Here is a 27925-nt window from a genome sequence, read left to right as displayed (position 1 = left end):
CTTTGACAGGGGTCTCGTCCGATAAACGCGATAAGGTCTTTGTTCTTTGTAGATCGCCCAGGTACCTGGTATGCATGTACTTCTCGCCTTTTGAGGACAAGGGGCCCATGAGCAGGTGGGCTCAGGTCCAGCTCTAGATGCAGATCAGCTCGAGCCGACTCGACTCGTCCCGGCTCTCCTAAACCTGTCATAATCCACTCGCTCACTCGTTGGCTCTTTCTTTCTGTAATCATAATCTTTCGAGTCGCTGCCGTTGTTCTTGATGGCTTCAATTCGCCCGTTCTGACACTTTTGCTCCAAAGGGCAGGCTTTCCGTCCTTTGTGCCCCGTTTGTCTATTACAGTGACACAGATCTAAGTCAAATTAATCGTAACTCAAACACCCCACAATACGACATCAAGGGTCCGCCCTCAACCAGGATTAACTTCTTGGACAAAGTTCAAAGCTTGGACAGGCGCAGATCGCCTTTGCTTCGCGTGCTTCGCGCCGCTTTGCTCTCGCCCACACGATGATCGCCGTGCGCCCTCGGCCCGTCATAGGCATCTCGATCGCCCTGCTCATCCTCACCAGCTTCTACCTCCTCCACCCCAACCGCAACGCCCTGCACGTCCCCTCGAGCTTCTCCGCCCCATTCAGCGCCTTCAGCGGCTCGCCCACCGCGCCAGACTCGTCCTCCTCGAAATCCAGCGTCGCCGAGAAACCATACGGCAGGGACTACCATGGCCACTCGACTCCTACCGACATCAACCGTGTGACCAACGACACCCTCGGCTTCGCCAAGGTCTTTGTCGTCGGCCTGCCCGAGCGCACCGACAAGAGGGATGCCATCTCGCTGTCGTCAGCGTTGACGGGGTTCGATATCGAGTGGGTTGATGGCGTGCGCGGCGAGACTATCCCGGACAAGGCTGTTCCATACGGCATTGACCGGAAAAAGTTGATGGAGACAAATCTGGGTAGCTGGAGGGGCCATATGAATGCGATCCGGAGGTGAGCGCCACAAATACACATTCCTGAGCCCCCGCCCTTGGCAATGTGACACCGTTACTTTGATGACCAGGAGCTAATCGGTACATTTGTTCATCCTCTACAGAGTTGTCGAACAGAACCTCGATTCAGCCCTCATAATGGAAGATGACATGGACTGGGACGTCCGCCTCAAACCCCAACTCGAACTCGTCGCAGCCGGCGCCCGCGCCGTCATGTCCAACTTGCCCCATACCTACTTCCCGACTGGCCGACCATCCTCCTCCGCTGGGCCCATCCCGAGCAGCCCTTACGGCGACGACTGGGACATCCTCTGGTTGGGGCATTGCGGGGAGCCGTTTCCGGAGGATTTGCCCGAGAACAAGGAGCTGCCAGAAGACGACGCCGGCAAGGTGGCAATGATGCGGCGGTACACGATCCTTAATGACGCGACTGTACCCCCGCTGGACCACGTCACAGGCATCGTGGACTTCAAGGCGCATCCTGAGCGCACACGTTGGGTACACATCACCGCCGCCCCGATCTGCACCTTCGCCTACGCAGTGTCAAACCGCGGCGCGCAGAAGATCCTGTACGACCTCAGCGTCGACCGCCTATCAGGCCCCTTCGACAACGCCCTGGCCTGGCTGTGCCGCCGCTCCGTGGGCGGGTGGAGCAAGCTGGCCGCCCTGGCTGCCGCTGGGGACCCACAGGACCGCGAGGGCACGCTGGGCGACCGGGGGCTGGACGCCAAGTGCCTGAGCGTGACGCCGCCCGTGTTCTTCCACCACAAGGCCAAGGGGAACATCCATGGGGACAGCGACATCCAGAACGTAGGCGGCGAGGGCGAGCAGGAGCAGCCGCCTGTGATACGGGAGAAGGGTAGCACTGAGAATGTCATGTGGAGCGCGCGGTTGAACATCTTGAATATGATACAAGGGACGGCGATGAAGAGCCAGTGGTGATTTGAGTCTGCTAGCCTTGGATTTGGGCCTTTGTTCCTGGAGTACACAGAGAGACGGACGGCATGAGCGTCACGGTTTCTTTCTTGTTTCGGCGTTGCATGGGGGTGTTGGCAAACACTTTAGATATCCTGGGTCAGGATTGGATTTCCTGTGGCGGACTGCTGCTCTTATTCTTTTGGCCTGCTGCTTGGCGTGGAAAGCATCTTGCTAGATTAATGTTTTTGATGCTGAGCTCACTAGTGCTCATGATAGGTGATTAGGTGCAGGTGAGGTGTCCACTTCGACTCATGATATATGGAGACAGTTCTTCACATACAAAGGTTCTGAGAAGCCCCATCGACGCCTTGAAATAACCAAGACTGAAGGGCCGCGACCACTTGGAGTCCTAGTCCGTCTTGTCCATGTTTACGTAAGCGGACGGGAAAGAGGTCATGGAGGTCAACGACAAGTCGCCCAAGGAGGTCCTCTTCAAGCTTTTACAGCCTATCGGGCAACACCCAAATACCTTTCACGGACATTTCCATAGGTAAAGTGGTAAAACAGAGCTACAAATGGAACTACATGTCCTCGTGCCGCTGCGTTGGGCCTTTGAGTACGTACCAACAGGGTCGTAGCTCACACTTCCTTCACGATGGTTATGGAACAGATTGCAAACGAAACGCTAATCATTGAACAGACTATCTATCTGCCTCGCCTGATGGACGGTACGAGACAGCGCCATCGCAGGTGTGGCAGGACCAATAGGGGAGAACGTGTGCAGCTTGGAAGTAAGGCTGTTGCTGGGAGGAGGCTGTTGGAAATGAAAGTCGTATCTCATCAAAAGAAGAGAAAACAATGAAGAAATCAGTACATGGAGAAACGGTACGTAAGAAAGCAGTACATTAGAAAGTAGGTGTAGAAGCCTCAGAAATTGTTGTTCATGAAGGAGTCCAGGTCTTCGTCGACGCCGGCGAACTCCCCGGCAGCATCAAGCCACGGATAGTCCATGGAGGTGCTGAGCGGCTGAAATTCTTCGACATTGAAACTGGGGAAGTCGTTCAGATCGCCATCGAAGAAGCCGGCTGGTCCAGCAGAGGAGCCAGCCTGACCCATCACGACATCACCAAGAGCGGCTTCGTTCCCAGCCGAAATCGTCGCGGGCAGAGCCAAGTCAGCGGCCGTGGTAATGGGAATACCACGGCCAAGATTACCAGGCTGGTCATCACCCTGACCGCGAATCCGAGCAATGGCTTTCTCTCCGAACTTGTGGCTGGCGCGGAGATGGTCGATGAGCTTGTCCGGCCGAGCGAAGCTTTTGTTGTCATCGCAGTAGTCGCAGTGGTGCTTCGGCCCAGCCTGTGCTGCAATGTGTCGATTCAGGGTGGCCAGCCTGACGAACTTGGTGGTGCAAGTGCACAGGAATGATTTGTGGCGTGCCTTGGAGGCATGCTGCTCTAAAGCGTAGTTGTTCGCGTGTCTCCCTGCAGGTGGCACAAGTGTGGGTTGGGTTGAAGTTGACCCGCATGTGGCGTCTATGCAGCGTGTGATGCCGATGTCCAGGTCTGGTAATTTCGGCCGATTCCGGTTAGCAGAGGGTTAAAAAAAAACAGTCTCACCCAATGGACCACCAAGGCTCGTGGGTCCCTGGAACCTGGTTGCATAATAAATGTGCCGGCGTGGCTTCTTTCACACCTTCGGGGTGTTGCACAGGGTGAGACGAGCCCGCTGATTGGGCCTGGGCGATGTTCTCACCCGTGTGGTTCAGGGTGAAGCTGTGCGGCAGTTCGTAGTTGGCCATGTTGGGTACTTCGTAAAGTGAAGTGTATGATGTGTTGGGCTGCTAGAGTGTGGCAGAACCCCAGCGCTGGGTCACCTGGGAGTAGCTTCCAACATATATTTTCCACTGGACATCCTTCCTGCTGAGACAGAGTGGATGTACCTGAGGCTCAGAGGTACACTCACATCGCGCAGGGTGCCAAAGTCTTGGCCTGCAGTCTGGCTATGAAAAGGCTGCGACCATTAAGCAGCAAGTTTTCGTCCCCTTCATACTTGTGGAGAGTCTATTGACATTGAAAGAAGCCTCTAAATGAGATTGACTGGTAGTCATTATCCTTCACTGGGAAAGAGGAAGGAAATCCATAAAGGATTGTCTACGTGAACCTACAGTCAGCATTGCGGTATCGACTCTTAGTAATTGTGCCGTAGCAAAGTTTCTATTCATGTTGAACCGTGGGCTGAGAGGGGGACCTCGAAAAGGAGAAGAGGACAAGATGCAGTGGGTTGAAGACATCGCTTGGCTACCTTTTCGGTTGTTCTAGTTCATCTGATCGTGATGGGGGAAGACTTGGGATGAAAGCATTGTTGTAAAAGGCGGAAGGCAATGGAGTGAAGCCAGGGAGAGCCAATTGTCGATTTATTCAACCGTCCTCGAGCTTTCATCCGATCGATCGCAATGTTTATTAGGCAAATTCACCCATTGGCCTTGTATAAAACCACAAACTGGTGTTTTTGCAAAAGTTTGGTCCACTTTACCTTTTATGATGATAGGAAACAGGACAGGGAGCTGAATCACGACGAAAGCAGACCCAGTTCTACAATGTGTCTCCCTTGAACTTTATGTTTCAAACCCACGACCGCGCGACCGCGCGACCGCGGCGAGAAAAGTTGACACAGATGCTCTGCATTTGCAACTAGCACACAGGCTTTTCGATGCAATCTCTAGTCGTTTGACTCCCAACAATTCTTTTAGAGTCCTCTTGGACAGACACAGCTCTAGCTACTGCTCGCCACAAACTGCCATCCACATCTCAAGCTCTTATCAAATTCTTTTTCGGCGCACTATGCACGACGGGCACCACGAGGCCGAGGTGGCCGACACCTCGGCGTCTTTCCACCCTGCGGAGCAGCCAGGTGCTCTCCATCTCCAATTTAACAAGTCCCGTGATACCGGCCATGGACCAGCGGGTGTGGATAAAGGTCCTCAAGGCAACCAGGTCAGTCCTAAATGTTGATCCTTAGGTCAGATGTTGAAGCTCGGGCTGTTGAGCTCGATCTCATTGAAATTGAATTTGTAACGAGCAACCTGATGAGTTTCACTGTGCAAACAAACAAAAGATGAGAGGTTCTCGACAGCACTGAGACATATACTGATAAAATGAATGACGAATAGATTCAATGCCGTGATTGCGATAACAGTGCCACTTCGGCCAATGGCTCTGATGACGTGGGCTCATCCGATGACCTCTCGCCTGACGATTCCATCAGCGAAAGTGATTCTGGCGCCAGTGAAGGCGAAGTTGAAGACACCAAGGACAATGACGACGATGATGACGACAGCCTTTGCAAATACCGTTCAGCCATTCCTAGCAATGACATGAATACGCGAGCTGTCCTCCGTCATCACCAGCGGCCCGTGAGCCCCCCACCACAGAACGCTTCGCAGCTGGAGCATCTTCTTTTCTCTCGCAACATCCCAGGCCGTGGCCTTCGTCCCCTGGAGCGAGCCTTACAATACGAATACTGGCACATTGTGGATCTCAAAGAGATGAAGGAGCGGACCGGCCGTTACGATTGGAAATCCAGGCCGTGGCTCCAGGATGAGCTAGAAGCCAGACAGAGACGTGAGGCTGAGATCCGCTCCGCGGTCGACGCGGCCAAGACAGGCTTCTCCGCCGCTTGTGCTGCGGCTGGAATATCGAATGAGCTTTGGAAGGCTTATAACAATTTCTGTCGCTCACTCGATCCTGTCCCGTCTCGCCTTTCGTCAGGAGGAGGTTGGTCCATCACTTGCTTTGAGGATCACGAAGGTTCCTATGTGAAGTACGACCCTGACCTGGAGATTCTCATCGACGAACCAGAGATGGATTTGGGCGCCCATAATTTCCGCTGCGAGGCCACCGTCGAGAAGGACCGCGGAGAGGAGATTTATGTCGTCGAGTTCTGGCCAGTAAGACCCATTGAGCCGCGCTCCGGAACGGAGATTACCTGGGGGGAGCAATACGTAAGTGGGTGCCCTGAATTGCGGTACGTACACCTGGCTGACGAATTTGATTCCGTGCAGCCCGACCTGTACCGCCTGGCAGAGAAGGCCGCAAAAGACTCAATTCAAGTAGACAACCAGGCCGCCCAACAGCTCCTCGGGTCTCTTCCAGACCGTGATGCGCCGTTTGCGAGCGGATGGCTCTTTGAGTACCAACCGGAGCCCGGCCGGGCTGACCACATGGTTCGAGCGAAACGATGGACGTACCGTAGCGCGCACAGGATCCCCATTCCCGATGAAGAGCAGAATATGGAGGATGATGGCATTCCTGAGACTGAGCGAATGATGTTGAACGTTGAAATCAAAGATGGTTGCGAACACATCGACACAACTTTCTCATTTGGGGCACTCGCACAGGCCAGCCTGTCGCCCTCGAAGCGTGGCGCAGTCGATGATGCGGATGCGGGCTCGCCGAGTAAGCGTTTGAAAGCTATGACGGGCTGAGAGCTATTGGGGCACGGTAATAAGGATCGCTTCGTGCTGGCTTACCGGGGGTCGAGACCGGAAGCTCCTGCAGAGTGGTTGGCTGAGAATGCGAGGGAAAACACGAAGTCTTGAGAGCGAATTAAAAAGCTTTCTTTGCATAGGCGCGGTCGCCACTTTTAGTGAGTCTTCGCAAAGACGCTTTCATGAGCTTCTCCTGGTGGCGTCCTTTCCTGGCAACATTGGCAGCATGGCAAGGCTGCGTCAGCCAGTCTTTGGAAGACCCATGATGCGCTATGAACGAGCTGGGGTGACGTTCAGGACCAAGATGAGGCTTTTGAAGGGACTGCTCAAAGGAGGAAGATTCCAACATATGGGCAGGTCGGATCGTCGCACGAAAGAGTCTGCGAATAAGGCATGATCCCACAGCCTTCTCCGGGCCAATTGTCACCTTCGCGATCATTTGGACCGTGTCAAGGTGGCAGCTATCACCTGCTCATGGTAGTGGCGACTCCAAGATGATTAGGCTGATTGAGACAGAAAGAAGAAACGTATATCAGAATTGTTCTATTTACAGATAAATGCAAAACTATGCATGCTGTCTCCCCGATGCTTGAATTACTGAGATTCAAGATTGATAAGAACGCCACAACAACTGAAAATCCGACGGCAGCACCGGTCTTAGTCGTGATCTCCGCAACAACATCTGAATCTGGCAAATTGCAAGCCGTCGATTAGGAATGAATTCCGGAAATGAACTGGTCAGCCACGATCCGAGATGCCCCCTTCCAACGTTTCACAACGGTTCTGCTACGGTCACCGTGTGATTAATTCCCTTCTGACGGACAACCCACCACTGATAGAAGGACGAAGATAAGGTTCGCGTCCCAAGATGAATCTTGCGCGGCGCTTCAAGGTGGGTATGATGTATTCTGGCTCGCTTGAGAGTACCACCAGTTATCAGAACCCTGTACAACGCCAAAGTAAGCTCAACGAAACCCTTCTTCCGAATTGAGGATTGTTGTGCGCTTACCGTCAAGCTGTGAGGGCTAGCATTGGACTGACTCAAGCAGGCATCCATGTCAGTGCTCAAAGCCGAGGGGAATCCGTCGAGCATTCCGATAGACCCGGAACCAGGTGGCGTAGAATAGAATTCTCCGGAGTGCTTAGTTGGAATCTGAGGGGTTTCACCGTTCGCCAGTGAGACAGAAATGGTGGATGAGCACCCGCTTTTGTACTGATCGAAGGCTTTGACTCCCAGCCGGTGCCAGCGACGAAGGTGATCTCCTAACTTGTCCAGTCGGGGGAATTCTTTGTCATCGCAAAGTTCACACGGGAAGCTTGGCCCAATTTTGGAGTTGATGTGGCGGGTGAGACAATATGATCTGGCGAATTGTGCACCACAAGTACAAGAAAAGGCCATGTGCCCGGAGGTAGAGGCATGCTGCTCAAGGTTTGAGTTAGTTGGGAAGGAAATGAGACAGCCGGCACAGGTCTTTTGGAGGTATGACACCTTGCCGTGTGCAGGGCAGCTGGGAAGATCGGGAGCGATCGGCTGAAAAAGGCTTCCGTTGCTAAACACCCTACAACGATGCAAATGGTCAGAAAAGGTGTTGTATGAGTCAGGAATCCGTTCGAATCCCTTCAATAAGCGGATCTCCTTATGCGTGGGCTTGAAGGGTCACTTCAGTGTTCGAACACGAGAAGCGTCACCATAAACTCGGTGGAAGTGTGCGAGGGCTTGCAAGGCCGATGAGGTGACTCGAGAAGGCAGAGACAAACATGGTCGAGCGATGAGATATCACTTACTGGTTGGCCAAGGCAGGGTGGATAAAAGCCAAATTGTCGTTCTGAGTGACATCACTGGAACTGCTCATGCGGGACATACGTCCGCCGAGGCCAGCTACGACTGGATCCATGATGGTGGGCCAAAATTTGTGTGGTTATCAGAAGAGAGGGAAAAAGAACAGTGAACATGGGCCCACAGAACGAGATAGATACTCCTTCGTAGACATGATGGGTGTCAAAAAGCATCAGGCTGAATCCAAAGAGGTCGAAGCCTTGCGACGCTCGTCTCACAAGGCCGCATGAGAGATGCAGGTGAAGTGTCGAAGAGAGAGAGCAACACAGTTTCCTGCAGTCGTCTGTGGGATGAGACACTTGCCTCAAGCGTTCGCACGCAACGGGATAACTTGGGGGAGAACCAGGAACCGATACCCGGCCCAGGGCCACTAGCGACAAAGAAACCTCAACTTACACAATCCCAAGTTCGGTTCCAGATTAGCATGATGATGAGCGTACTGAATGATGGGTCCCTTGCCGCTGGAACAACCTGCCAGTATTCAGGTATCGTTGCGAACTCTTCTGAGCAGTGCTGGCGATCGTGAGAACACATGTAAAGAGTGGGCTTCCGTATGTGTGGATGGTGGGTGAGGAAGAAGGGATGGAGAGAAAAGTGAATGATTCTCCGAGCCTTTATAAACAAAATTTTGGACCCCCATCGATTTGGCTTAGGAAATACAGCCGCGAAGGAGCTGGGGCTGGGTGGTCTTGAAGGGTGCAGATGATGCACCGATGCCCAGCGAAAGGAGAGTTTGTGAAACGTTAAGGCGGCACAGATAAGAGGGCAGCGAATCATTCTGACAAAAAGCCGCGCCTAACGTCTCCGATGATGCTTGGCTGAACATGATTTTCATCGTTACAAGGTGCAAAAGAGGGTGCAAAGAGGGTGCTCACAATCGCTTGGGCTGACTAGGCTGTAACGAGGCTTCCACGGCAGATGGATACGAGGTTGATATGCCTATACATCGATTATTCTGTGCCCAAGGCAGAGACTCTAGGCAAATTGAAGCCTCATCGAGAGCCAAAAAAGCCCAGCCAAACCGATGTCATCTGCATGCCTCTCAATGATAGACGAGGCTCCGAAGCCCCAGCCACCATCGGGAGGACATCTATGCCTGTTCGAAGGTTGCTGATGTCCGATCAGCGCTTTGAATGGGGCTAATGAAGCCCTGCCCGAAAAATGTGTGGTCAGTCAAAGAGGACGCCTCGACTTTCCAGTGTTGCTTCTGCGCCACCTTGCGGCCACATTTTGTACAGAGCCACGGCCCTGATCTTCAGCACAAGTCCCAGTCATGGGCACCGCATGCGAGAAAGCTCGTGAGCAGAGCTCTTTTTGGGGAGCACCCAATGCTTGTCTAGCCATGCAGAGACATGCTACTTGATTCTGAATTGTCTGAGCCGTGCCGGATCCCTGAACTATTCAAGCGCCGTCCATCGTCGGATTTGATTGTTTATATGAGTTGAACATACATTGGCAGAACTATACAAAAGCTGATTCCGACGAGCCTCAAACCAGCCTTCGCCTTCAAGGAGCTCCGTAAGCTGTATGCCAAATGAGTGCGCGTTGATATTTTTCACTGGCGGCAACTTTCATCTCTCAGTGTCTTAAAGGAGCAGGACTTGTGTGTGTGAAAAAATCGAGGTTGGGGGGAGGATGTGCCAAAAAAACCCCTGACAAACAAGAAGTTGAGGCTCAACTCTGTGAGGCAGTTACATTCTGGGTGCTAGGCTGCTGCATCAGTGCCCGACAAATGACGATGGGGCACAGCGTTAGCGTTGTGCCATCCCGCAGGACAGCTAATCACAGGCGCACACAATTTGTTTCTGTGTCCCAACAGCGCTTACCCGAACATGGTGTGAGATGCAGAGGGTGTAGAACATGGATTAAGTAGGGTGCTTATTAGGGTGCTCAGCTAGGTAGTATGACCAGTACACCAGATATGGGCCCTGCAGTTGCCTCCTTGGCAAATTGATACGAAGGCAGGGCTCCTGTGCGCCATTTGCGCTGAATTTGAGGCAGAAGACAGAGGTAGAGTTGGCGTGAACCAATTCAAAGACTGCCTTGTCTACATGCCCCTGTTAGATGCTGTGCGACAGAACGGTCGATGAGACTGAGGAATTTGTAGCCGTCAGGCCTCTTTCTCGCCTCGTCAAGGGACGCCACTGGCAACGCCCGATGTAGTGTTCATGAGGTGGCAGAGGCATACTCCTTCAATAATGCATTACCAAGGAAAGAAGGTCTTCGGCCTATTACTCTTGCCTCTACGCCATTTCGCGATGATACGTCACTCAAAATCAGCCATCCTGTCAAGGAGCATGTACCACTTGCAACCGTGAAGACCGTATCTAGCAAATTTCTGAGTTGAGTATCGCCAGGTCCAGAACATTCACGTGCTCATACCACTCCTTCTCAACATGCACTCTTTGCAATATCTCGGCTATTCGGAATCCGAGACGTTAAGATCGTTGGCTCTGAGTAGTCTCTGATGCTTTTCATGGTAGTCTTAGACTACCTGTATATTTGCCCTTGATGTTACACGCTACTCCTGAACCTGGAATAACCATTAGGTCGGAATATGACTGAGCTAAAGTAAGGTGTAGGTGAGTCTAAAGTGAGCTCTACTGGGTCTGGCTTGGCTCGGTTAGACCTACCCCGCAGGCATTATAGCAAGCATGCCCAGCTTTGGGATTGTGCCGGCAGCCTGGATTCTGAGCCAGGTTAGAAGGTTAATGATAACACTAGACTTGTCCTATGACTACTATAGCGCCCCCTATGGGGTTTGTGAAAACGGTATATAGCACCGTCCCCTGGGTAGGAGGGCGGTCCCTTGATGAGTTCCGTCGCCCTGACCGTCTTCACCCGTCTTTTAATAGTTTTCTTTGCAGGAACGCAGTCTTGGGGATGGTCTTGAAATGAACAATAGTCTTCTGAGCCCTATTATTCTTTCCTGAGGAAATTGTGTTGAAAGGGAAGGACCATAGGGACGACTGTCTTTTGACAGATAAGATTGTTAAAAGACGGCTAGGCGACACAAATTGAGCAGGGGATAGTTCTTCCCGTGGAGGGACCGTACTATATACCGTTCTCATAAACCCGAGGCATTCTAAGTCCTTGATTCTAGTTGCAAGATGGTCTGTCTATGGAATTGAGACTATCCATAGCTACTCTTCCCTCTAAAACTGGGGGGCCCTTCCAGAGATAGATACCCCCATACTTTCCGTTATGAGATATGAGTAATAACCTCTGAGCCTAATGTTCTCAGGGGAGGAGAAGGCGGAATATGAAAGAGAAGGGATAAAAGAATAGCAGCTGCAGAGCAAAAGGCAGATTCGATAGATACTAAACCGTTTCCATCAATACCGTTTCTCATAGGTAGGTTTTGGTAGCTCCTGCATTTGCAGGAGGAGCCTCTCCCTCCCAAATGTGATAGCAACAGGAAGCCTCAAGCCCACCCGGGCGAGTCACGGCAGATGTGAGGAAGGAATCAACCCATGGCTTTCCGTTTGTTTTGACCTTGATCAACGCGTTTCGATCGGCTCGATTCCTTCTTTCAATTCCTTTCCCTTTCTCATCTACCATCTGCCACAATGGACTCAACACCAAAGCCGAACATCACGACATTTCCGTTCCATTCACTCGCCGCTTGGCCACTCATGTTCATGCTCAGTCTTTTGGCCCACATGCTTCTCTTATTCTGTTCACCGCGGCGCCCAGCTACACCGCCGTCAGCAATTCCGTGCCCTGGTGCCCTGCTTCTCACAAGCTTCCCGTCCACTCGTCATCTTCGGAACGGAGGGTGACAGAATAGCTCACCGTCAGACCCACGGCAGAGCAGAACACTTGGTATGCTTGTTCCATCACTTGATCGTGCTGACGGGTCTAGGTAACCGGAGACACCATGGAGACACACGGCTTCGAGGGTCCCGCACCTCAGGGGTGTTTCCAAGCTGACTCCGGCATCCGTCACCGCCCTGTTGAAGGTTCTCAAATTCATGTTGCGTTGTTTTCTCCTCACCATACCATTTCCTTTCAATCTTCTGCTTAACGGTTTTTTCAACCCTGGTGGCACAGGTACCAGAGCCCTGCTGCTTGTCCTGCAGTCTCCGGTGCACCACCGCGGGTCTGCTCCTCTCAAGCTCAGGTCTCCTCGGCGTCCAGTCTGCCAGCCTTTCGCCGTATCCGCTGCCATCTCAGTTTTCCTTCGTCTTAGCATGGCCTGCCCGGCCACACTATTTTGGATCTGGTCCCGACGGAAGTCCAGGCGACGCGCCCGAGTTCATCATTGGTGGCTCCGAGTGTTTCAGTATCAAGGCCAGTTCCCCAAGCGTGATTAAAATGTGGTAACGCCGAGCGAGTGTGAAGAAAAATATTTTTATGATGGGGGACTGGTTACCGGCGGCCGAAAGGCTGACCGATGGTACTACTAGCACCAACGGGACAGCCGGCTGATCAATGGTTGTCACGCCTACAACCGTTTGTGCCTCAGTCTTGAGCATCGGAGCGCAGCAGGGTACCCAAGTAAGTATCCCCGGGTCCCTTTGCTCTCATCATTGGCACTTCCCCTGGGAGACGCAAAAGCTGACACGATGACAGAACCATCGACGGCAAAACATGCAGAGTCGAAGGCAAAACTCTAGCCCGCTCTATCACCTCGACTGCCTTGCATCGGCTTCCACAACACTTGAATGCGACAGCCCTATCAGCTTGCTCAACACTTGAGCGACAAGCACACGTCTCTCTCAACGCTTCACTGTTGTTACCTCATTCGACGGACAATAATTTGAACAAGATGTGCAAATTCGCCGTTTGGCACCAAAAGGACGTCTTTGACATGGACCAGGGCCTCTGTGAGTTTCCCATGACTGCCCCGTGACTAGCCGAACCGTTCCTAGACTGACCGGCGTTATAAATTCAGACCAGGGCGTTGAAAGCATTGATACGACTTCGCAGGATGTGTTTGTATGTCGCTTGGGGCGTGAATCCGGGGGACGTGACACATTTGGGATCTTGGTCTCCATGAGACACTCATTGTGGTTTAGCAGCTTGGGTCGAGAAGGTCGCTGGGGCCACAGGCCGTGTTGACAACCGCGAATTCCTCCCTACTAAAAATGCAAATAAAAGGGCTAACGATCTTGGAGAAGGAAATTTCTGGGTTTCGTTATTTCAAAGCTAGAGAGAAATGGAGTCAGCATCTGTGATTAGCATTCAAGATTGTGTTGAGGAAAATGTACACATCGGAAGAGAAAACGGCGCAGAACAAAGAATTGACAGAGTAGCTACCGCTCTTCTCGACCTCGCCTATCAACCGAATGCTTTTTGCCCGTGATAACACAGTAAATTTTGTCGGGACTCCTTGGGTGACCTCCCGCGCATCAATGTGACTGCAGCAAGACAAAGGCCTCGTGCAGTAAGCCACTGTATTCTGCTCCTGCCTCTTGGCACCACCAGGCGTCGCACTTCGGCCTCGTTTCCTTGACTTGATAAACTTGACGCCGTTCAGATGCGGCGTTGTGGCGGGGCTGCTGAGTGGCGACTCGGCTGAGTTTTCTCACCATCACTGGTGAGAAAGGCGCATGTGTCGGAATGTCATGATTCGGGATGGAGAGCAATGTCATCGAAGCGACTCGTGTATAACAGTTCAGGTGTGAGAATGCCAGTCTCAGAGCTGATGGCGAGCAAAATGGCTATTTATATGGATCGGCTTAGTGTCCTGTGAGTCAATCCTTCTAAAGAAGTTGTGGGGTCGAAGAAAGGCGCCGTTATTGGACTATGTCCACTCAATTCAAGACCGGTGCTTTTGCAGTCGCCCAGAAATGGGCACGTGCTCCCTGCGAAGACCACAGGCGCTGGCAAAGCCCGCGGCGTGATGGATCGCCCCAAGGCCGCTGTTGGGATGACCTCTCAGTTTTTGTGATGGTGGATCCTGTCAGCCACCTAGTGGGCAAGTGTGGTGCTGGGAAACAGCGATTTGAGTTGGGGCCTGTGTTTTTAGAGAGCTAATTTCTTAGCAAACGGGTTGGAGAGTTCTCCTCCCCGTCACATCAACAAACGGGCTGGTCCCTCACAACTCTTCTCACAAGTTTGAGTTTCAAGTTATCATATAAAGGAGCAGTGTGGATCTACGAGCTTTCCTTGTTCCATCCCGTGGTGCCTTCCAGACAGCGAAACATCTGGGGAATTATTGACGTCAATGTTGCTGAGAAAATCGTCTTCCAAATAGACTTGAAAATTCAATCATTAAAGTATACCGAGACTGTCATTATTTTGCTGCTGTCTGCCCCATGTGTCAACCATGACCACGTGCCAAAGATAGGATCGCCAAGTCCGTGACGATTCGCCATTCCGCGACGTAGCCAGACGAGACGGGTTGGGAGAAGTAGAAAGGAGGGTGACACTGATGGGTTCCGTGCTACGATTTCAGGAAAAGAAAACATTCCCAAAGAGAAATTACCGCCGCCAGAGATAGTAAAAGACCTCAAACAACGTCCTTGTCTGCCGCAGAACGATGAAATCAACGGCGGTGGATGCCGCTTCGTGAGATTGGCTTAGCGTTTGACGAAAAAGCAAGAAAATGCTTAAAAACTCATTAGAAGGTGAAAGAGTCTGAGAAATTCTAAATCACATCACGTCAGGCCTGTCTTGATTCCATGCTTTTGTTGACGGGGCCTTACCGTGAAGTTGACGGGATTGAAGCCAGAAGGGCTCGAGGGAGGCATATCAGCGGCATGTCGTCCTGTAGCTCCATTCATCTGCTCGGTAGGGGACCAAGCAGGCCAAAATCCGCTGGCGGGAGTGGCTTGCGGAGTGACAACCGGCGCCAGGCTCGACTTGATCGGCCTGTAGACGGGCTTCTTATCACGGCCCAATTCTTTGTTTTTGCACCGGTCCAAGACCTTTTTGCTGACTTTGTGGCCATCCCGGAGGTGATCATAAAGCTTGTCGATGCGGCCAAAGGTTTTGTCCTCGCATAGTCCGCAGTGGTATCCGATCCCCGTTTTGGAGTTGATGTGGCGTGCCAAAGAGGAATACCTGCTGAAAGGGGTCCCACATTTGCAGCGGAAGGCCGAGTGGCTTAATGACTTTGCGTGGCTTTCAAGGTCTGAGTTGGTCTGGAACGAGGCTTTGCAGGCGTCACAGGTATTTGCCGCGGGTCCCTCCTTTCTGGAGTGTTCGCAGAAACTAGAAGACAGGGCTGGGTCTAAGATTTGAAGGTGGTCGGGAGGAGAATTCCTTGGTGATTTCTTGGTTAGTGAAGTTTCGTGGGGTTCGGTCGATAACCAATCCAAATGTGTGGGAGTGTGTTTCAACAAGCCAGCAAAAGAATGGAAAGCATGGTTTCGAGTTCCCTATTCGCCTGGTGGCAACCTGTGTAGAGTCCTTCCTGGGACGAGTCCATGTGGGAAAAAAAGAAAAAGAAGAAAAATAGCGAACGTCTGTTTGCCTGGGATCCGTGGTACGCAAAGAGTCTGGTAATTCCGTATGGTGTGGCATGTTCTCATGCGAGAAAGAGCAGAGGTCGCATATAGTCCTTCAGCACTTGCTTGCTCATTTCTTTTTTGGCAGAGACTTGGACAAGCATAGCGAGCACAGAACTGAGAAGAAAGAGGGAATTGGTGGCAATTCCCCCATTCCAAGACAGGCAGGGCAACTGGGATGCACTTTGCCATAGTCGATATGAGGCTCGAAGCTTTGTAGGCTGGCTTCTTACTGTCTGGTTGATATGGCTCCATTGTGGGTCGCTTTGGGTTGATTTGTAGGCTCTGAATGTTCTCTGAAGTTTCAGAGCCGACGGGTCGCAGAAGATGGATCTTCTATCCTCATTCCTGGTTTGCAGTCCGTGGTTCGCTTCAAAGTTTCCATCGGGTCGTCTCGCATGCCAAGGCTCATGGCAGAAACCGGAGCAATAGGAAGAGCTCTAACTCCACAAGGTCTGAAATGGTCCCATCCACGGTGTCCAAGGTTTCAACAGAGAAAGAAATAAGTCCTGTGGGAGAAGATCGAACGAGACAGATTCCAAGGGATGACCCCGAAGACGGCTGTCCTGAGGAGACCAAGACCAGCCATGATCCGGCAAAGTCTGTACGAGTTCAAGCCTGGACAAGAAAGTCTTGGGAGGACACTAAGCTTGGAATGGGAAACCCAGGGCTTGGAGGAGAATGATCTCCAAGATTGAGCTGTCCTCGGGTAAGGCACGATCCTCGTGAATAGCCAGTGGATGGCACACTCCAGTATTTCCCAAAGCTCAGGGGGCTGCTTTGTTCACAGAAGAGCGGCAAGTAGGGTGGCCAAATCCCCACCCCTATGGATGTAGGACTGGATTGAACAAGTAGTATCCGGATGGCTCCTATGTCAACACAAGCGGTTGGCGTCTAGAACCATTCACAGAAGCCTACAGAACGTATTGTCTCTCCAAGCGCAGCCGAGAGGGCTGGGCAAGAAGCTGCAGGAAGTGTGGCTTGTCTTTTTCGTTTCCCTCCCTCCCCCATGCCATTCGTTGACAAGCTGACAGTGATTACAGTGATGCAAAAACAAACTAGTGTGGCAATAACCATCGATGTGCTGGAGAGGGGGTGTAGTAGGGAAAGAAAATTTGAGCTCACGAGTCCTGCGAGGCTGGGGACTTTGTACCCCGATGTGTGGTGAGAGAGTCGACATTCGTGACCGGTGGACGGGGGTAAGTCGTTGGCGACTTTGCCACGCTGTTGCTTGTGGCATCCCTCTGATTCAACCAGTTGGCTGGAGGGGCTGCGAGCTGAGCTGCGGATGGAGTGATGTTGGCGTCAGCATTGTAGATCGAGATGTCGCTGCTTCTGAAGGTTTGGCCATGCCCGCTGTGGTGAAGCCTGAGAAGACGTGCCTGATCGTGTGGATCCATTATTGCTGTATTTCTTTGGGTGAAAACTTTGATAGACAAACGAGTTCGATGATGTGGCCAAAACATCTCTCATGTAACGGGGCGTCATCTGGCTTCAAATACTGGCAAGCGTGGGTGCCCAACCCCGCCATGTTCAAGGAGTAGACGGGCGTCAGCTGGAGGTTGGAGGGGTGCGAAATGATATAAGGGTGCCAGGGTGCGCAGCAAAGACTGGAGTGGGTGAGACTCGGGTCTTGTAGTCCTGCAAGATAGTGTAAAAAGACCGAAGACCAGTAGCAGTGCAGTCTGGAAGCCACTCGTTGCTATGTGTGGTCCACGGTGAGCGAGCTCGACCACGTTTCCGTTAGACAACGTCATGGCCGGGAGCAAAATAAAGGGTGTGACAACATCAAAGGGGCGCGCCCCAGGGAACGTATTTGTTGTCACGATGAGATGCCTCGAACAAGAGGGTGCGCAGGCGCGCGCCTGCGTTGCTCTAACCGAACGGAGATTCGAGCGGATGGAATCGTTGCATCTGGAAGCCCAAAATGAGGCCGCTGTCCAGGAGGCCTCGACACCTGGCAGGGTGCAAATCGTGCAGAAAGAGCCTGGCCATCTGCTGCGCGACTCCCCAAGTAAGCAAAGCTCTGGCAGGTGGCCCAATTGCAGGCATTTGGCGCGCCCCTCAGACCAGGGTGCGATGCAGGCTACGATGGCGAAGTCCAACAAAACGACCTGAAATGAGACGAATGGCCGCCGTAAGGGACGGTGATGGATCCAACCTGATCGAAAACCAATAAGACACCGTGGGCAGGGTGTTGAGAATGAAGAAGGTGGTTTGTTTCCTTGGCGAACGTGCTGCACTGTTGGAAGACGGAAAACCAGTGGTATCCCAGTGCCGAGTTCTGGGTGTCAGCCAAACATCAAATCGGCTCCCTGTAGGCTGGGAATGCCCAGGGCCTGTGAGGCAGGAGGAGTTTGTTCAGTTCAACGACTAATAGACACTAACACAATGAAAAGTAACGATACATGAAATAATTGATAATTTCGAGAGCTAGACCTGCTACCATTTCCAACTGCTACATTGTATCGTGTCCATCATAGCCAGCATGGTTCCTCCGTTAGGTCGTCACGTCGTTAAAAGGGAAAATAAAGCAGAAAATCAAATGACAGAATTCAACCCCAACAGAACTAATTGTCAATGTAAATAATATCCTAGAGACCGAAAATGTCAAGGTCGACATCGTAGATTCCCTCTATGGAATCACTCTCCAGGGCTGGCATTCCAAAGCCGTCAGCTGTGTCCACAGTGACTGAAGCCATGACTGAAGCCAGGTTCGGGTCGAAAAGACCGAGATCGTCTTCCGGTTGTGCGGCCGAATTGCTGGCAAGATCCGGAGCAAAGTCGCCGGTGAAACCGGTCTGGCTCGCGGGCACGGCACCGGCCGGATAGACATGGCACCCAGTTGCCTGCGCCACGAAGTCATGGGACATCAATGCAGGGGTTTTTGCCGCAAATCCAGTGCCAGGAACCGGGAAACCCGAGAGCAAGTCTGAGAAGTACCCAGGCTGTGACACAGGACCATCGACTAGGACCGTAGAATGGAAGCCAGTTGGCTCGGTCCAAGGTCCGCCTGAGAGGAGGACGGGATAGCCAGCATGAGCATTCATGGATCCCGTCGCAGGAACAGCGGCGGAGGAAGTGGTTGCAAGATTGACTTCCTCGAGTGGCTTAGATGCCTGAGCGGTGAGAAGGTCCTTGATCACATCGTTTGGTTTTTTATGAACGAGACGGAGATGTTGTTCGACGTGACCCGATCTCTTGAACTCATGGTCGCAGAGAGGGCAGTTGTGCTTGCGAGCCTGTGTAGTAGACTCTTCGATGTGGCGTCTTAAAGCAGAGGCGCGGGTGAAAGCCTTCCCGCAGGTACAGAGGTACGCCTTGTGGCTATTCTCGGCGGCATGCTGCTCCAGCTGGTAATTCTTCGGAAACGAAGCGGGGCATGCGGCACATGTATGCGAGGAGGATTGCTTTCCACATGGCGCTCTGCTGATGTTAAAAAAAAAAAAAAGATGCTTACCCAGTGAATCCAGCCTTGGCATGCAAGGACGCTGGTTCAGGAATGGGAGGCAAAGGCGCCGTGCTTCCAGTCGATTGCCCTGTTCCGGCGTGAGCAGGCGAGGTCCAGCCTCCTGACTGGTCCATCGTAGGGAGAAAGGGTGCTAGCTTGGGGTCGAAGGAGGCCCAGCCTGCATCGTTAGCGGTAGATTGAGGTCCGGTGTTGTACTGAGACATGATGTGTACCGTTTGCTTAGCTCTGGTGGTTCCGTGGTGAATTGAGGTGAGTTGCACTTGGCCTGTTCGAGCGCGCCAGACAGAGCTGGGGACCTTGTCTGGATATGTTTTGGCAGATGAGGCTCTCAGTGTAGTCTCAGGGAAATGTACCTGGGAGTCTTGGTACATGCTCATGCACGATAGGGTGCAAATATGCAAGGTGCTGTAAACCCCGTTCAGATCAATTGATTCGCTACAAACTAGATCAGGAGGTATTTTGAACTATTGAATTTTCTTTATCAAGATTCTGCACGTGCCTGGCCCTTTGTCTCAGTACTAGCAAGACATCGCCTTTTTCTTTTTAGACTTTCTTTTCTATTTTCTTCCTTTTAAGAAAAATCGTTTAAATCTTTTCTGTAGAGAAGCACGTAGACGCAGTTATTGTTGAGACACTTATGCAGTGAGGGTCTCGAAGTAAGCAGTATGAACTCGAGCTGCTGGTCAGTCGCTCGAACCAGGCAAGCAAGAATAATGAAATGTACTAGTAGTCTTCTACATCTCAGCCGATCCGCCGATTATCACAAGTGGCGACTGGGCCTTCATACAACTTCCGACCCCGTACGAAGTATGCAACTACAGCCAATAGCATGACACCACCGAACATGGCCACAGCCCAATTTATCGTCTCTGGCGTGGGAGAGTAGTAAATCGGCCAGAACGACCAAAAAAAGGCAAATGAAGCGTAGCTCACACCAATCCCATTGACCAAGATACCCCAGCGGCCCAGACTCCAGCGCACCGGCGGCAACGTCTCGGGCCACCGCAGCCGGCGGTACAGGACGCACCCCGTAGACAGGCCGTAGGTGCCCATGAGAGCCACAATGCCGATGGACAGGATGGCGTTGAAGGCGACGCTGCTACCAAGGTAGACGAGGCACATGACGATCGTGAAGCCGAAGGTGAAGATGCACGAGTTACGCGGAACGTTGAGCGCCGGGTCGACGCGGCGCAGCCAGTCGGACGCTGGGAACCCCTGGTCGCGCGCGAACGCGAAGCACTGCCGCGACGTCGACGCGAACGTCGACACGGAGATCATGAAGACGAGGACCACCATCAGGGACGTGATCGCCTGGGCTCCCGCGGGCGGCAGGCTGCTGCTGGCCAGGATCGACAGGAAGGGAAACGTGTATTCCGTCGTCGCGGCCGTGACGTCGGGGACCGTGAAGAGAAACATCAGCATAATGGCGAAGGCGATCGGGGCGTTCAGGGCAAAGGACCAGAACATGGCGCGTGGGGCGATGATGCTGGCGTCTTTTACTTCCTCCGATATGTGGGCTACGGCGTCAGATGCTGTAATATCATCAGCGCACTGCAAGGTGACTGCGGCTTTGGTCTCTTGACTGGCTGGGTAATCCACGTACCGCAGACATTCCACATTGCAGAGACCTGCCCGACCATGACAGCCAGACCAAGAGTCGGATAATTGCCGCCATTGTCCGTCACCTCCAAAAAGACCTGCTTGGCGGGAGTCTTTTGGCTGGTTACACCCAGAATGACCATCACGATGACGAAGCAGGCAATGTGGAGGAAGACGAAGAAGTTCTCAATGACAGGCAGTCTCTTTGAGCACCAGATGTTGAGCGAGGTGACCATGACCCCTATAAGCATCGCGAGAAGGCTCGTCTGCCACAGCTCAGGGGAGAAGCCTGGGTTTCCGATCGACACCGCCGCCATCAGCAGCTGGGCGGTGAAAATGCAGTCAGAAGCCACGAATGACTGCCAGCACAGTGCACTGAGCCACCCTGACGCATAGCTTGAAATCTTCTGTATGGACTGGGGCGAGAACTCAGAGACCCAATGATACCTGCATTCGAATCAGCATATATTGAACCTTCTCCATGTTGTTTGCTTCGGCTCCAGTCAGGAACAGGAGGACTGACTGTCCGCCGGCGGTCGGGGCCATTGACGACATCTCCGCCAGAGACAGGACAACAAAGAACTGGCCAAAGATCACCCAGCAGTAGCTCCAAAACATGCCCGCCCTGCCACCGTCGACAAGGCTCTGGAAGTTGTTGATAAACACGAACTCCCACGTGCCCATCGTGCATGAGGTGAAGGCAATGCTGCTGAACCAGTTGAAGTTGCGCTTGAACTCCTGCTTCTTGCCCATGCGCTGCATGTCCCTCTGGTCGGCGGAGAAGTCGCTGGTCGAGTCGATTACCAGACTGCCTGGCGCAGCCGGGCTACCGACGAAGTCGGACTTCTCAGAGACTTCCATGACGACTGCTGTAAGGTGTGAAGGGAATAAATTCAATGTTCCACGCCCAGACGGCAGAGAGGAGTGAGATGAAATAAAGTCTTTTGTGGAACGCTGCTGTATATGAGCTGATGGAAGTCGGACAGCTTACGGCACCGAGCCCAAGGATGGAGACGCATATTCATGAATCAGCGTTACAACGGCCCTGGCAGGGCTATAATGACCGGAATCTATCAGGGGTCAACCTAGCGTTGTGTCTCAAGCCTATCATGGTCGGCGCTCCCCCAGATATCTTCATAGTTCGTCCGGACAAACCACTGGTTGGCCGTATCTTCGGTTCCGCTGCAACGTGTTTATCATGTCTCACCAGGATCGACCTTAGCGCACAGGGGCTTGTTCTTGTATAGATATATAAGCCCAGAGTCTGGATTGATCTGCATACCCATCAGTCCTGTCTCCAATACTTCCATTATCGTATACGCGGGGTTGTTGTTGATAGTAGTGCTGACCTCTCGGCAGCAGGTTAGGGTGACATTGCAGCTGGATCAGTGTCACCGGCTGAGAATCCTAACATCACGAGACGGTAGATGTTGAGTGTAAATATCTTCAACCAAACAGAATCGCGGTCAGTTCAATGGTGAAATTAGTGATGGTGTATTCTGTAGAAATTAGGAAGACACTATATGAGGGCCAGCCCATGCTGCAGAGGAGTGGGTGCATCCTTTTCCTCTGTAGTTCAACAAAGGGTGGTGTGGAATGCTGTTTGGAAGCATTAAGGAGTTCGGTGGCAGACTGGAGAGGCGCTGCGGCATCTGGTAGAGAGAAGGAAACACCTATTGAATGCCGTCCAGGCTGCCTAGGCTGCCTAGGCTGCGACATGCTTCCTATACATCTTCATCTGCTCAGGACCGACAATCCATGGATGAACTCACCAGGCCGCCAGCGAATTCCACCCCTCTATCTGGGTTTGTCTTCTCCTTAACCCGGGATGATGCTGACCTGCTCGATCTGCTTTGATTGGTCGAAGCTAACTCAGCCAGAAGGGTCACACCTTTACTATGGCTCGTTGTAGCCTCAGGTGAAATAACTTCTTAAGTCTTGATCCTTGTCTCTGTACGATAGGGTATAAATATCTGAATTGCTGTAGCTTCTGCTTGGATTCGATGGAATTTGAACTAGGAGGAATGCGGAGGAAAATTGTGGCACACCGGCGAGAATGAAGTTGTCTGCCTCACGCATCTTTGACAGGTTATGTCTAGGCCGGCCGAAGGAGAAGTACGCGGAAATGGGAGGTTTGATGACAGTGGAACAGCTGCTGAAGGCGTGCTTGTGCGGCTATTCTATGTACGACCTTTTCAAGCAACGCTCTGAACGATCATGACTCACGTTGAAGAACAGGACTTAGGAAGAAGTTCATGGTAAACTGCAAGCTAACATACATGACATCCCATGTCGTCTGCGGCCAACCGTCCGCAACTAGATTAACCGCAATGAAGTAAAAATCATGTGCTCACTTGATCGCGGCGAGAGAGCCGGAGGCCACAGCTACTTGTCACAAAGAAAAACTCGTGTCATAAAATGTAGGGTGGGAGGGCGTGGGTTAAGCAAGGAAATGAAATCAAGAAGTCGAAAATGCGTTAGACAAAAGATCGTCGAGAAAAGAAACACTCAGAAAGTCAAATCGTCAAAGTTCGTGGCCCAGGTCCCATCCCCAAAGATCTCGTTGGCCAGGTCAGCAAAGTCCTCGTCAGTAACAGGAGCGGAAGTGAAGGGGTTTGCAGCCGGGACAGGAGGACCAGCTGGAAGGAAAGGCTCGGCCGAGATGAAATGCCTAGCCGGGAGATTGGCGAATCGCTGCCCAGCATTCACATCTGGTCCCCAAGCAGAGAGGCCAGCAGAAACAGAAATCGGCGCTGGAGTTGGAGGCGGAGCCGATCCCGACGAGGCTGCGGCCAACGGGACAGGACCCCGACGGCGACGATTGGCAGCAGCGCGAGGCCTCGCCTCCTGTATATTGAACAGTGCCCTCAGTCCTTCGTCCGTGACCTTGTGGTAATGTCGGCAGTGGTCATGGAGCTTGTCCTTCCGATTGAACTTTTCGTAGCACAGAGTGCAGGCGAAATTCTTTGGCGCGTCTTTGGTCTTAATATGGCGATCAAGGGCCGAGTGCTTGTTGAAACCCGTGCCGCACTTGCACTTGTACGCCTGGTGCTCAGCCTGCTTGGCGTGCTGGTGGAGGGCGGAGTCTGTTTGGAAGGGGGCACGGCAGTATGCGCAGGTGTGCTTGGGCACTAAGTCGTTTCGGACATGCTGAGTTGAAGCCGTAGTATTGATCGGGCGAGCAGGCAGAGATGGTGGGCCGTGCAGACTAATGGGGCTTAGCAGAGGTGTAAAAAAAAAAAACCTTACCCGAAGGATTCTGCAACTCCAAAGGGTGCAAAATCCACACAGGTCTGCAGCTGTGCTGCTATGTCACCCTCCGTTAAGCCAATGGAGAGTTCAAACGGTGCAGTCCGAGCCTGTGAGTGGTCCAGACTAGGGGAGGGGCCAAGTTGATCAGGGCCAAAGGCGAGCAGGCCCGAATCATAAGCGCTGAAGTCGAAGAGGTTGTTGTACTCAGACATGGTGTAGGTACTTCCAAGAAAGACAAGAAGGCTGTGATGAGGTGGAGGAGAATGGGCCAAAGGTCGATAGTTAGGTGTGACTGGGAACGTGGGCCTGCCCTCGCACAAATGCTCTGGCGTAGCAGGCTCCCTGTCCAGAGCGAAAGCAGAGGTACTCACCAGGCTCGGGGGTACTTACAAGCGTAGGGTTCAAAGCCTGCATAATGCAGACTACGTGGAACCGTCCAAACGGGCAAGGCCTCTGGGACATGCTTGAGCCCGCTACGAGGCCGCGAGAACATCCCCAAAGCAAAGAAGCTTCTGCTAAAACATCCTGCGTGAATGAAAGCCCGTACCACCAAAAGCGAGGGGGTCGTTATTCCTAGCAGTATGAGCACAGGAAGACCAGACTTGGGGTTTACCAGGAGGTGGCTGGCTTGGTGCACTTGGTCCTACCTAAATACATTTCACGAACCCTCGCCTGATGCGTCCCCCCATCAGAAACAATCACAGTAATGAGATGGGACGAAGAGGAACAAAACAACCAAATATGAGAGATGGAACCATGATGTATTTCAAGCCTGGTAGAAGACGACAGCTTAATGCCATCCCCCAGCCAGAGCAGGTCGACAGCAGCAGCAGCAGCTAGAAGATGCCACAACCAGGACTCGATCATGAGAGTGGTGGTGCTGTAGGTGGTGGTCGACGCACAAATCCCTTCTCAGAGATTCCTCCCAGAATTCCGAAGAGGTCGTTCCCAAACCATCCTTTCGTCCATTCCATCCTCCTCGTCGTTTCCGTCGCAGGTTGCCTCTCTTATGAAGCCGCAGTGCAAGATCGGCTGTCAAAGTCTGTCTGTCGAAAATACCTCCACTTCGTTCCATCCTCCTCGCGTGGTATACGCGCTGTCGATTTTCAGAGTATGTGTGGTTCCTTCAATACTGTGTTCGAAACAGGTAAACACAGCCGTGGCCGCCAGAGTCGTAGGTAGGTCTTGGGCGACTGAATCCTGCCAGGAATCCAAAAGTCGGGAAGACACCATCATGACATCCAAGCTGAGCCACCAAGATGGAACCAATGTGCTCATCATCATCAATCAAATATGGGGGTTTTCATCCATACCCCCTTTCCCTTCCTTTCTGGAACGCCTGCCTTATGCATCAAGGTTTGGTTGCTCGCGTCAAAAAGTGACGGCAGAGCCAGATATGTGGGTATCGCTATGCATCGTGAGGAGAAAGTCGTGTCCATGTCCGCCCGTTCCTAGTCAGTCCTGTCGATCCAACCGTATCCATGAGCGATCTTTGTCGAAGGCAAAGACAGAGATGAACAATGCCGAAGAATCCGAAAACACTTGGGTTGTGAAAGCCGAACCGATGTTTCTTTTCCCTCCCTCTGATGCACGCCTCCGTCCGTTACGCCGTCGTAGTAAAACAAGGCATCCTAGTACACCCTTCGACTCCGTGGCTGGATGCGCTGATGAGATGCGAAATCAAGTCTCGTCGAAAAGAGGTGCGAAAATGAATGCCTGAGATTGTTCATATTTGTTTGTTGTTTTCTTGTTCTTATTCCTGCCAACGCCGATGCTGGAAAGAATCTTCCGTTGTCCGTTATGCCGAGTAGTAATGACTGAATGCGGTGAGTCGATTAAAAGAAAATTGAAAAGTCGAAAAAAGAGATTACAAAAATGCTGGCAAAAGAAGCAAAATCGTGAGAGGTGCATAGATTGCAATTGTGCATCCAGACAGCTTTGAAATGCGTGGGCCGTCAGGATGTCAGGGACAGGCCTGCATGGCAATGTTGACTGTTGGAAATGTTGTCGTCGTATCCGATACAAATTTGACATGCAAGTCAAATGATTTATGTGCGTTTGATACGGCCAAAAGGGTGGGAATGTGTCAAACACCGAGCGATTGCTCAGTCAAAGCTGCTGCAGCGGAGGCCAATTAGCCCAGCGGCGGCAGCGTTGTACATTGGTTGATTTGGTTTAGAGGGATCCTCGCTGGCCAGAGCGCAGCCAGAAACCGAGCAGCTCCTCGGCGAGTCCATCGAGTTCGATGAGACGGAACTGGCCGACGGCCCATTTGGCCTGGAAGGCCTTGTTGCGCCAAGCGCCAGAAATGTTGCGTCTCCAGCCGACGAGCTCGACATTCCAGCCGCGCTCCAAGGCTCGCTCAACATTGCTGAGGAATCCGTCCGAGAACTCGGCCTCGGCAGCATCGCCCGTCGCCAAAACCATTGTTCCAGGCTTTGGGGCGTCGAGGATGCTCTGGACCATCTTCAGGTGAAGAATCTCGTCCACTCCCTGCTCGCGGTGCTTCATGGCAACCTGCATGGGAGGGCACCAAGGGCCGTAGTCGTCAGAGTCCTCATCGAGTGCTCCAGACGCAGGCATAGGCATCTTGGTGATGTGGGGGTTCGATGTTTTTGGTTTGGGGCCGGTGACCCGCTGCAAAATGTTCATGTCGTAGCCACAAAGCTCGGCTTCCTTCATGTAGTCTGGGTGCTGGCTGGCCGGCTTGAGTGAGCCCACGACCGCACGCTTGGCGCAGGGACGGTATCGCTCAAGCAGTAGAGCAAAGGCCTCAAAAAAGAAGGGAGGAGCTTGAACTCTGTAGTTGTTCGAGACGCCTCGCTTCGCCTTCATGCAGTCGTAGTAGCCTATGACGATGTTGGACAGATCGACAAAGACATGAATGGGCTCTCGGGACTGTGGGATTTGAGGGTGAGATCGCATAACGCTGTCCTCGGCAAAGCGCTCGTCAAGCTTGGCCTTCAAGATGTTCAGCTGCGTGGCCTTGTTGACGCGGTACAGGGGGTCGATGGAGTTCCTGGAAACAGTTTTCAAATGGATGTAACCGGGCTTCTGGGGGGCCCATGGAGAGTCGACAGTGGGCTGGTAGTGACCAGGGAGGAAGTCGCCGTTGATGTCCCAGGGAACGACAAGCGGCTCAGCAATGGGGGAGGTGAGTGGCTTGGCGGCGAGCTGCGCGATGGCAATGCGCTCATTGCGCTGAAGCTTGCCAAGGTGGTTGTCATTGGGGTTGAGAACCTTGAGTGGGGTGACAGCTGGGAAGACGAATTTTTGGAACTCAGCGTGCTTCTCCTGCGCGTGGACTGCGTGAGTCTGCTCGCAGAAAGGATCCGCGGAGTCGTCCGCTGAGAAGTACTCGGGAGTGGAACCGATTAGCAGGGACTTGATGTTTGGCTTTGGGCTCAGTATGGCCTCAATCGGGGTGACTGGGCTCGCAGAGGTTGGAGTGGTGTCGCGGCTGGCACCGACGATGTCAGCAGACAGGGAGCTGTCTCTGGCAGGGCTGTCGTCGTCGGTAGTGGCGCTTTCAATTGTGTCTTTGAGTCCTAGAATCTCAAGGCGAGCCAAGTCGTTGGTGATGCTGATGAGACCCTTACCCAGAAGGGGGAGTGATGTGGGGCCGGAGACGGCGGGATAACCGCTGACCGGGAAGAGGGACAGGTGGACAGGCGAGTTGATCTTGTCGCTGTCGGACTCATCGCTGTCGAACTTGGGAATGGTCTGGAAAAGGCGTGCAAAGTTGCCCAGCTTGGGCGACTTGGGGCGGGGGCTTCGGCTACGAGCTCGACGGTCAACGCCTGAGGCCGACTTGGCAGATGCCAGAACAGAGAGAGCCATTGTCGAGTCGATGTTTCAGTAGAATTCGACACGAGGATGGCTAAAGAAAGATGTGAGGGTAGAGGGTTTCAAAGC

General features: G+C 52.6%; 9 protein-coding genes across 9 annotated transcripts; 3 read left to right on the top strand and 6 right to left on the bottom strand.

Moving 5' to 3' along the window:
- Window positions 1–508: 508 nt before the first annotated feature.
- J7T55_009900 (uncharacterized protein) lies at window positions 509–1928 on the top strand (the record flags this gene model as incomplete). The annotated part of the gene is made up of 2 exons (XM_053143863.1): window positions 509–987; window positions 1091–1928. The coding sequence occupies 2 exons, from the start codon at window positions 509–511 to the stop codon at window positions 1926–1928; spliced, it is 1317 nt and encodes a 438-aa protein (XP_052993419.1).
- A 903-nt stretch (window positions 1929–2831) lies between these two features.
- On the bottom strand, window positions 2832–3705 carry J7T55_009899 (uncharacterized protein; the record flags this gene model as incomplete). The annotated part of the gene is made up of 2 exons (XM_053143862.1): window positions 2832–3469; window positions 3600–3705. 2 exons carry the CDS (start codon window positions 3703–3705, stop codon window positions 2832–2834), a joined length of 744 nt encoding a protein of 247 aa, XP_052993418.1.
- Window positions 3706–4747: 1042 nt separating this feature from the next.
- Window positions 4748–6790, top strand: J7T55_009898 (uncharacterized protein; the record flags this gene model as incomplete). The annotated part of the gene is made up of 4 exons (XM_053143861.1): window positions 4748–4900; window positions 5077–5907; window positions 5968–6361; window positions 6534–6790. The coding sequence occupies 4 exons, from the start codon at window positions 4748–4750 to the stop codon at window positions 6788–6790; spliced, it is 1635 nt and encodes a 544-aa protein (XP_052993417.1).
- Window positions 6791–14835: 8045 nt separating this feature from the next.
- J7T55_009897 (uncharacterized protein) lies at window positions 14836–15942 on the bottom strand (the record flags this gene model as incomplete). The annotated part of the gene is made up of 2 exons (XM_053143860.1): window positions 14836–15410; window positions 15780–15942. The coding sequence occupies 2 exons, from the start codon at window positions 15940–15942 to the stop codon at window positions 14836–14838; spliced, it is 738 nt and encodes a 245-aa protein (XP_052993416.1).
- An 866-nt stretch (window positions 15943–16808) lies between these two features.
- On the bottom strand, window positions 16809–17087 carry J7T55_009896 (uncharacterized protein; the record flags this gene model as incomplete). Its single annotated transcript, XM_053143859.1, has 1 exon — window positions 16809–17087. The coding sequence occupies one exon, from the start codon at window positions 17085–17087 to the stop codon at window positions 16809–16811; it is 279 nt and encodes a 92-aa protein (XP_052993415.1).
- Window positions 17088–17442: 355 nt separating this feature from the next.
- J7T55_009895 (uncharacterized protein) lies at window positions 17443–17805 on the top strand (the record flags this gene model as incomplete). Its single annotated transcript, XM_053143858.1, has 2 exons — window positions 17443–17701; window positions 17756–17805. The coding sequence occupies 2 exons, from the start codon at window positions 17443–17445 to the stop codon at window positions 17803–17805; spliced, it is 309 nt and encodes a 102-aa protein (XP_052993414.1).
- A 476-nt stretch (window positions 17806–18281) lies between these two features.
- On the bottom strand, window positions 18282–21619 carry J7T55_009894 (uncharacterized protein; the record flags this gene model as incomplete). The annotated part of the gene is made up of 5 exons (XM_053143857.1): window positions 18282–19014; window positions 19148–19460; window positions 20095–20691; window positions 20763–21205; window positions 21282–21619. 5 exons carry the CDS (start codon window positions 21617–21619, stop codon window positions 18282–18284), a joined length of 2424 nt encoding a protein of 807 aa, XP_052993413.1.
- A 1647-nt stretch (window positions 21620–23266) lies between these two features.
- On the bottom strand, window positions 23267–24222 carry J7T55_009893 (uncharacterized protein; the record flags this gene model as incomplete). The annotated part of the gene is made up of 2 exons (XM_053143856.1): window positions 23267–23844; window positions 24048–24222. The coding sequence occupies 2 exons, from the start codon at window positions 24220–24222 to the stop codon at window positions 23267–23269; spliced, it is 753 nt and encodes a 250-aa protein (XP_052993412.1).
- Window positions 24223–26185: 1963 nt separating this feature from the next.
- J7T55_009892 (uncharacterized protein) lies at window positions 26186–27850 on the bottom strand (the record flags this gene model as incomplete). The annotated part of the gene is made up of 1 exon (XM_053143855.1): window positions 26186–27850. One exon carries the CDS (start codon window positions 27848–27850, stop codon window positions 26186–26188), a length of 1665 nt encoding a protein of 554 aa, XP_052993411.1.
- Between the last annotated feature and the right edge of the window lie 75 nt (window positions 27851–27925).

The sequence above is a fragment of the Diaporthe amygdali genome (assembly GCF_026229845.1).
Source record: "Diaporthe amygdali strain CAA958 chromosome Unknown NODE_15_length_991109_cov_64_707514, whole genome shotgun sequence".
Classification (NCBI taxonomy): Eukaryota; Fungi; Ascomycota; class Sordariomycetes; order Diaporthales; family Diaporthaceae; genus Diaporthe; species Diaporthe amygdali.
The sequence above is the reverse complement of the archived record's forward strand: the minus strand, read 5'-3'. Positions and strand labels throughout refer to the sequence as shown.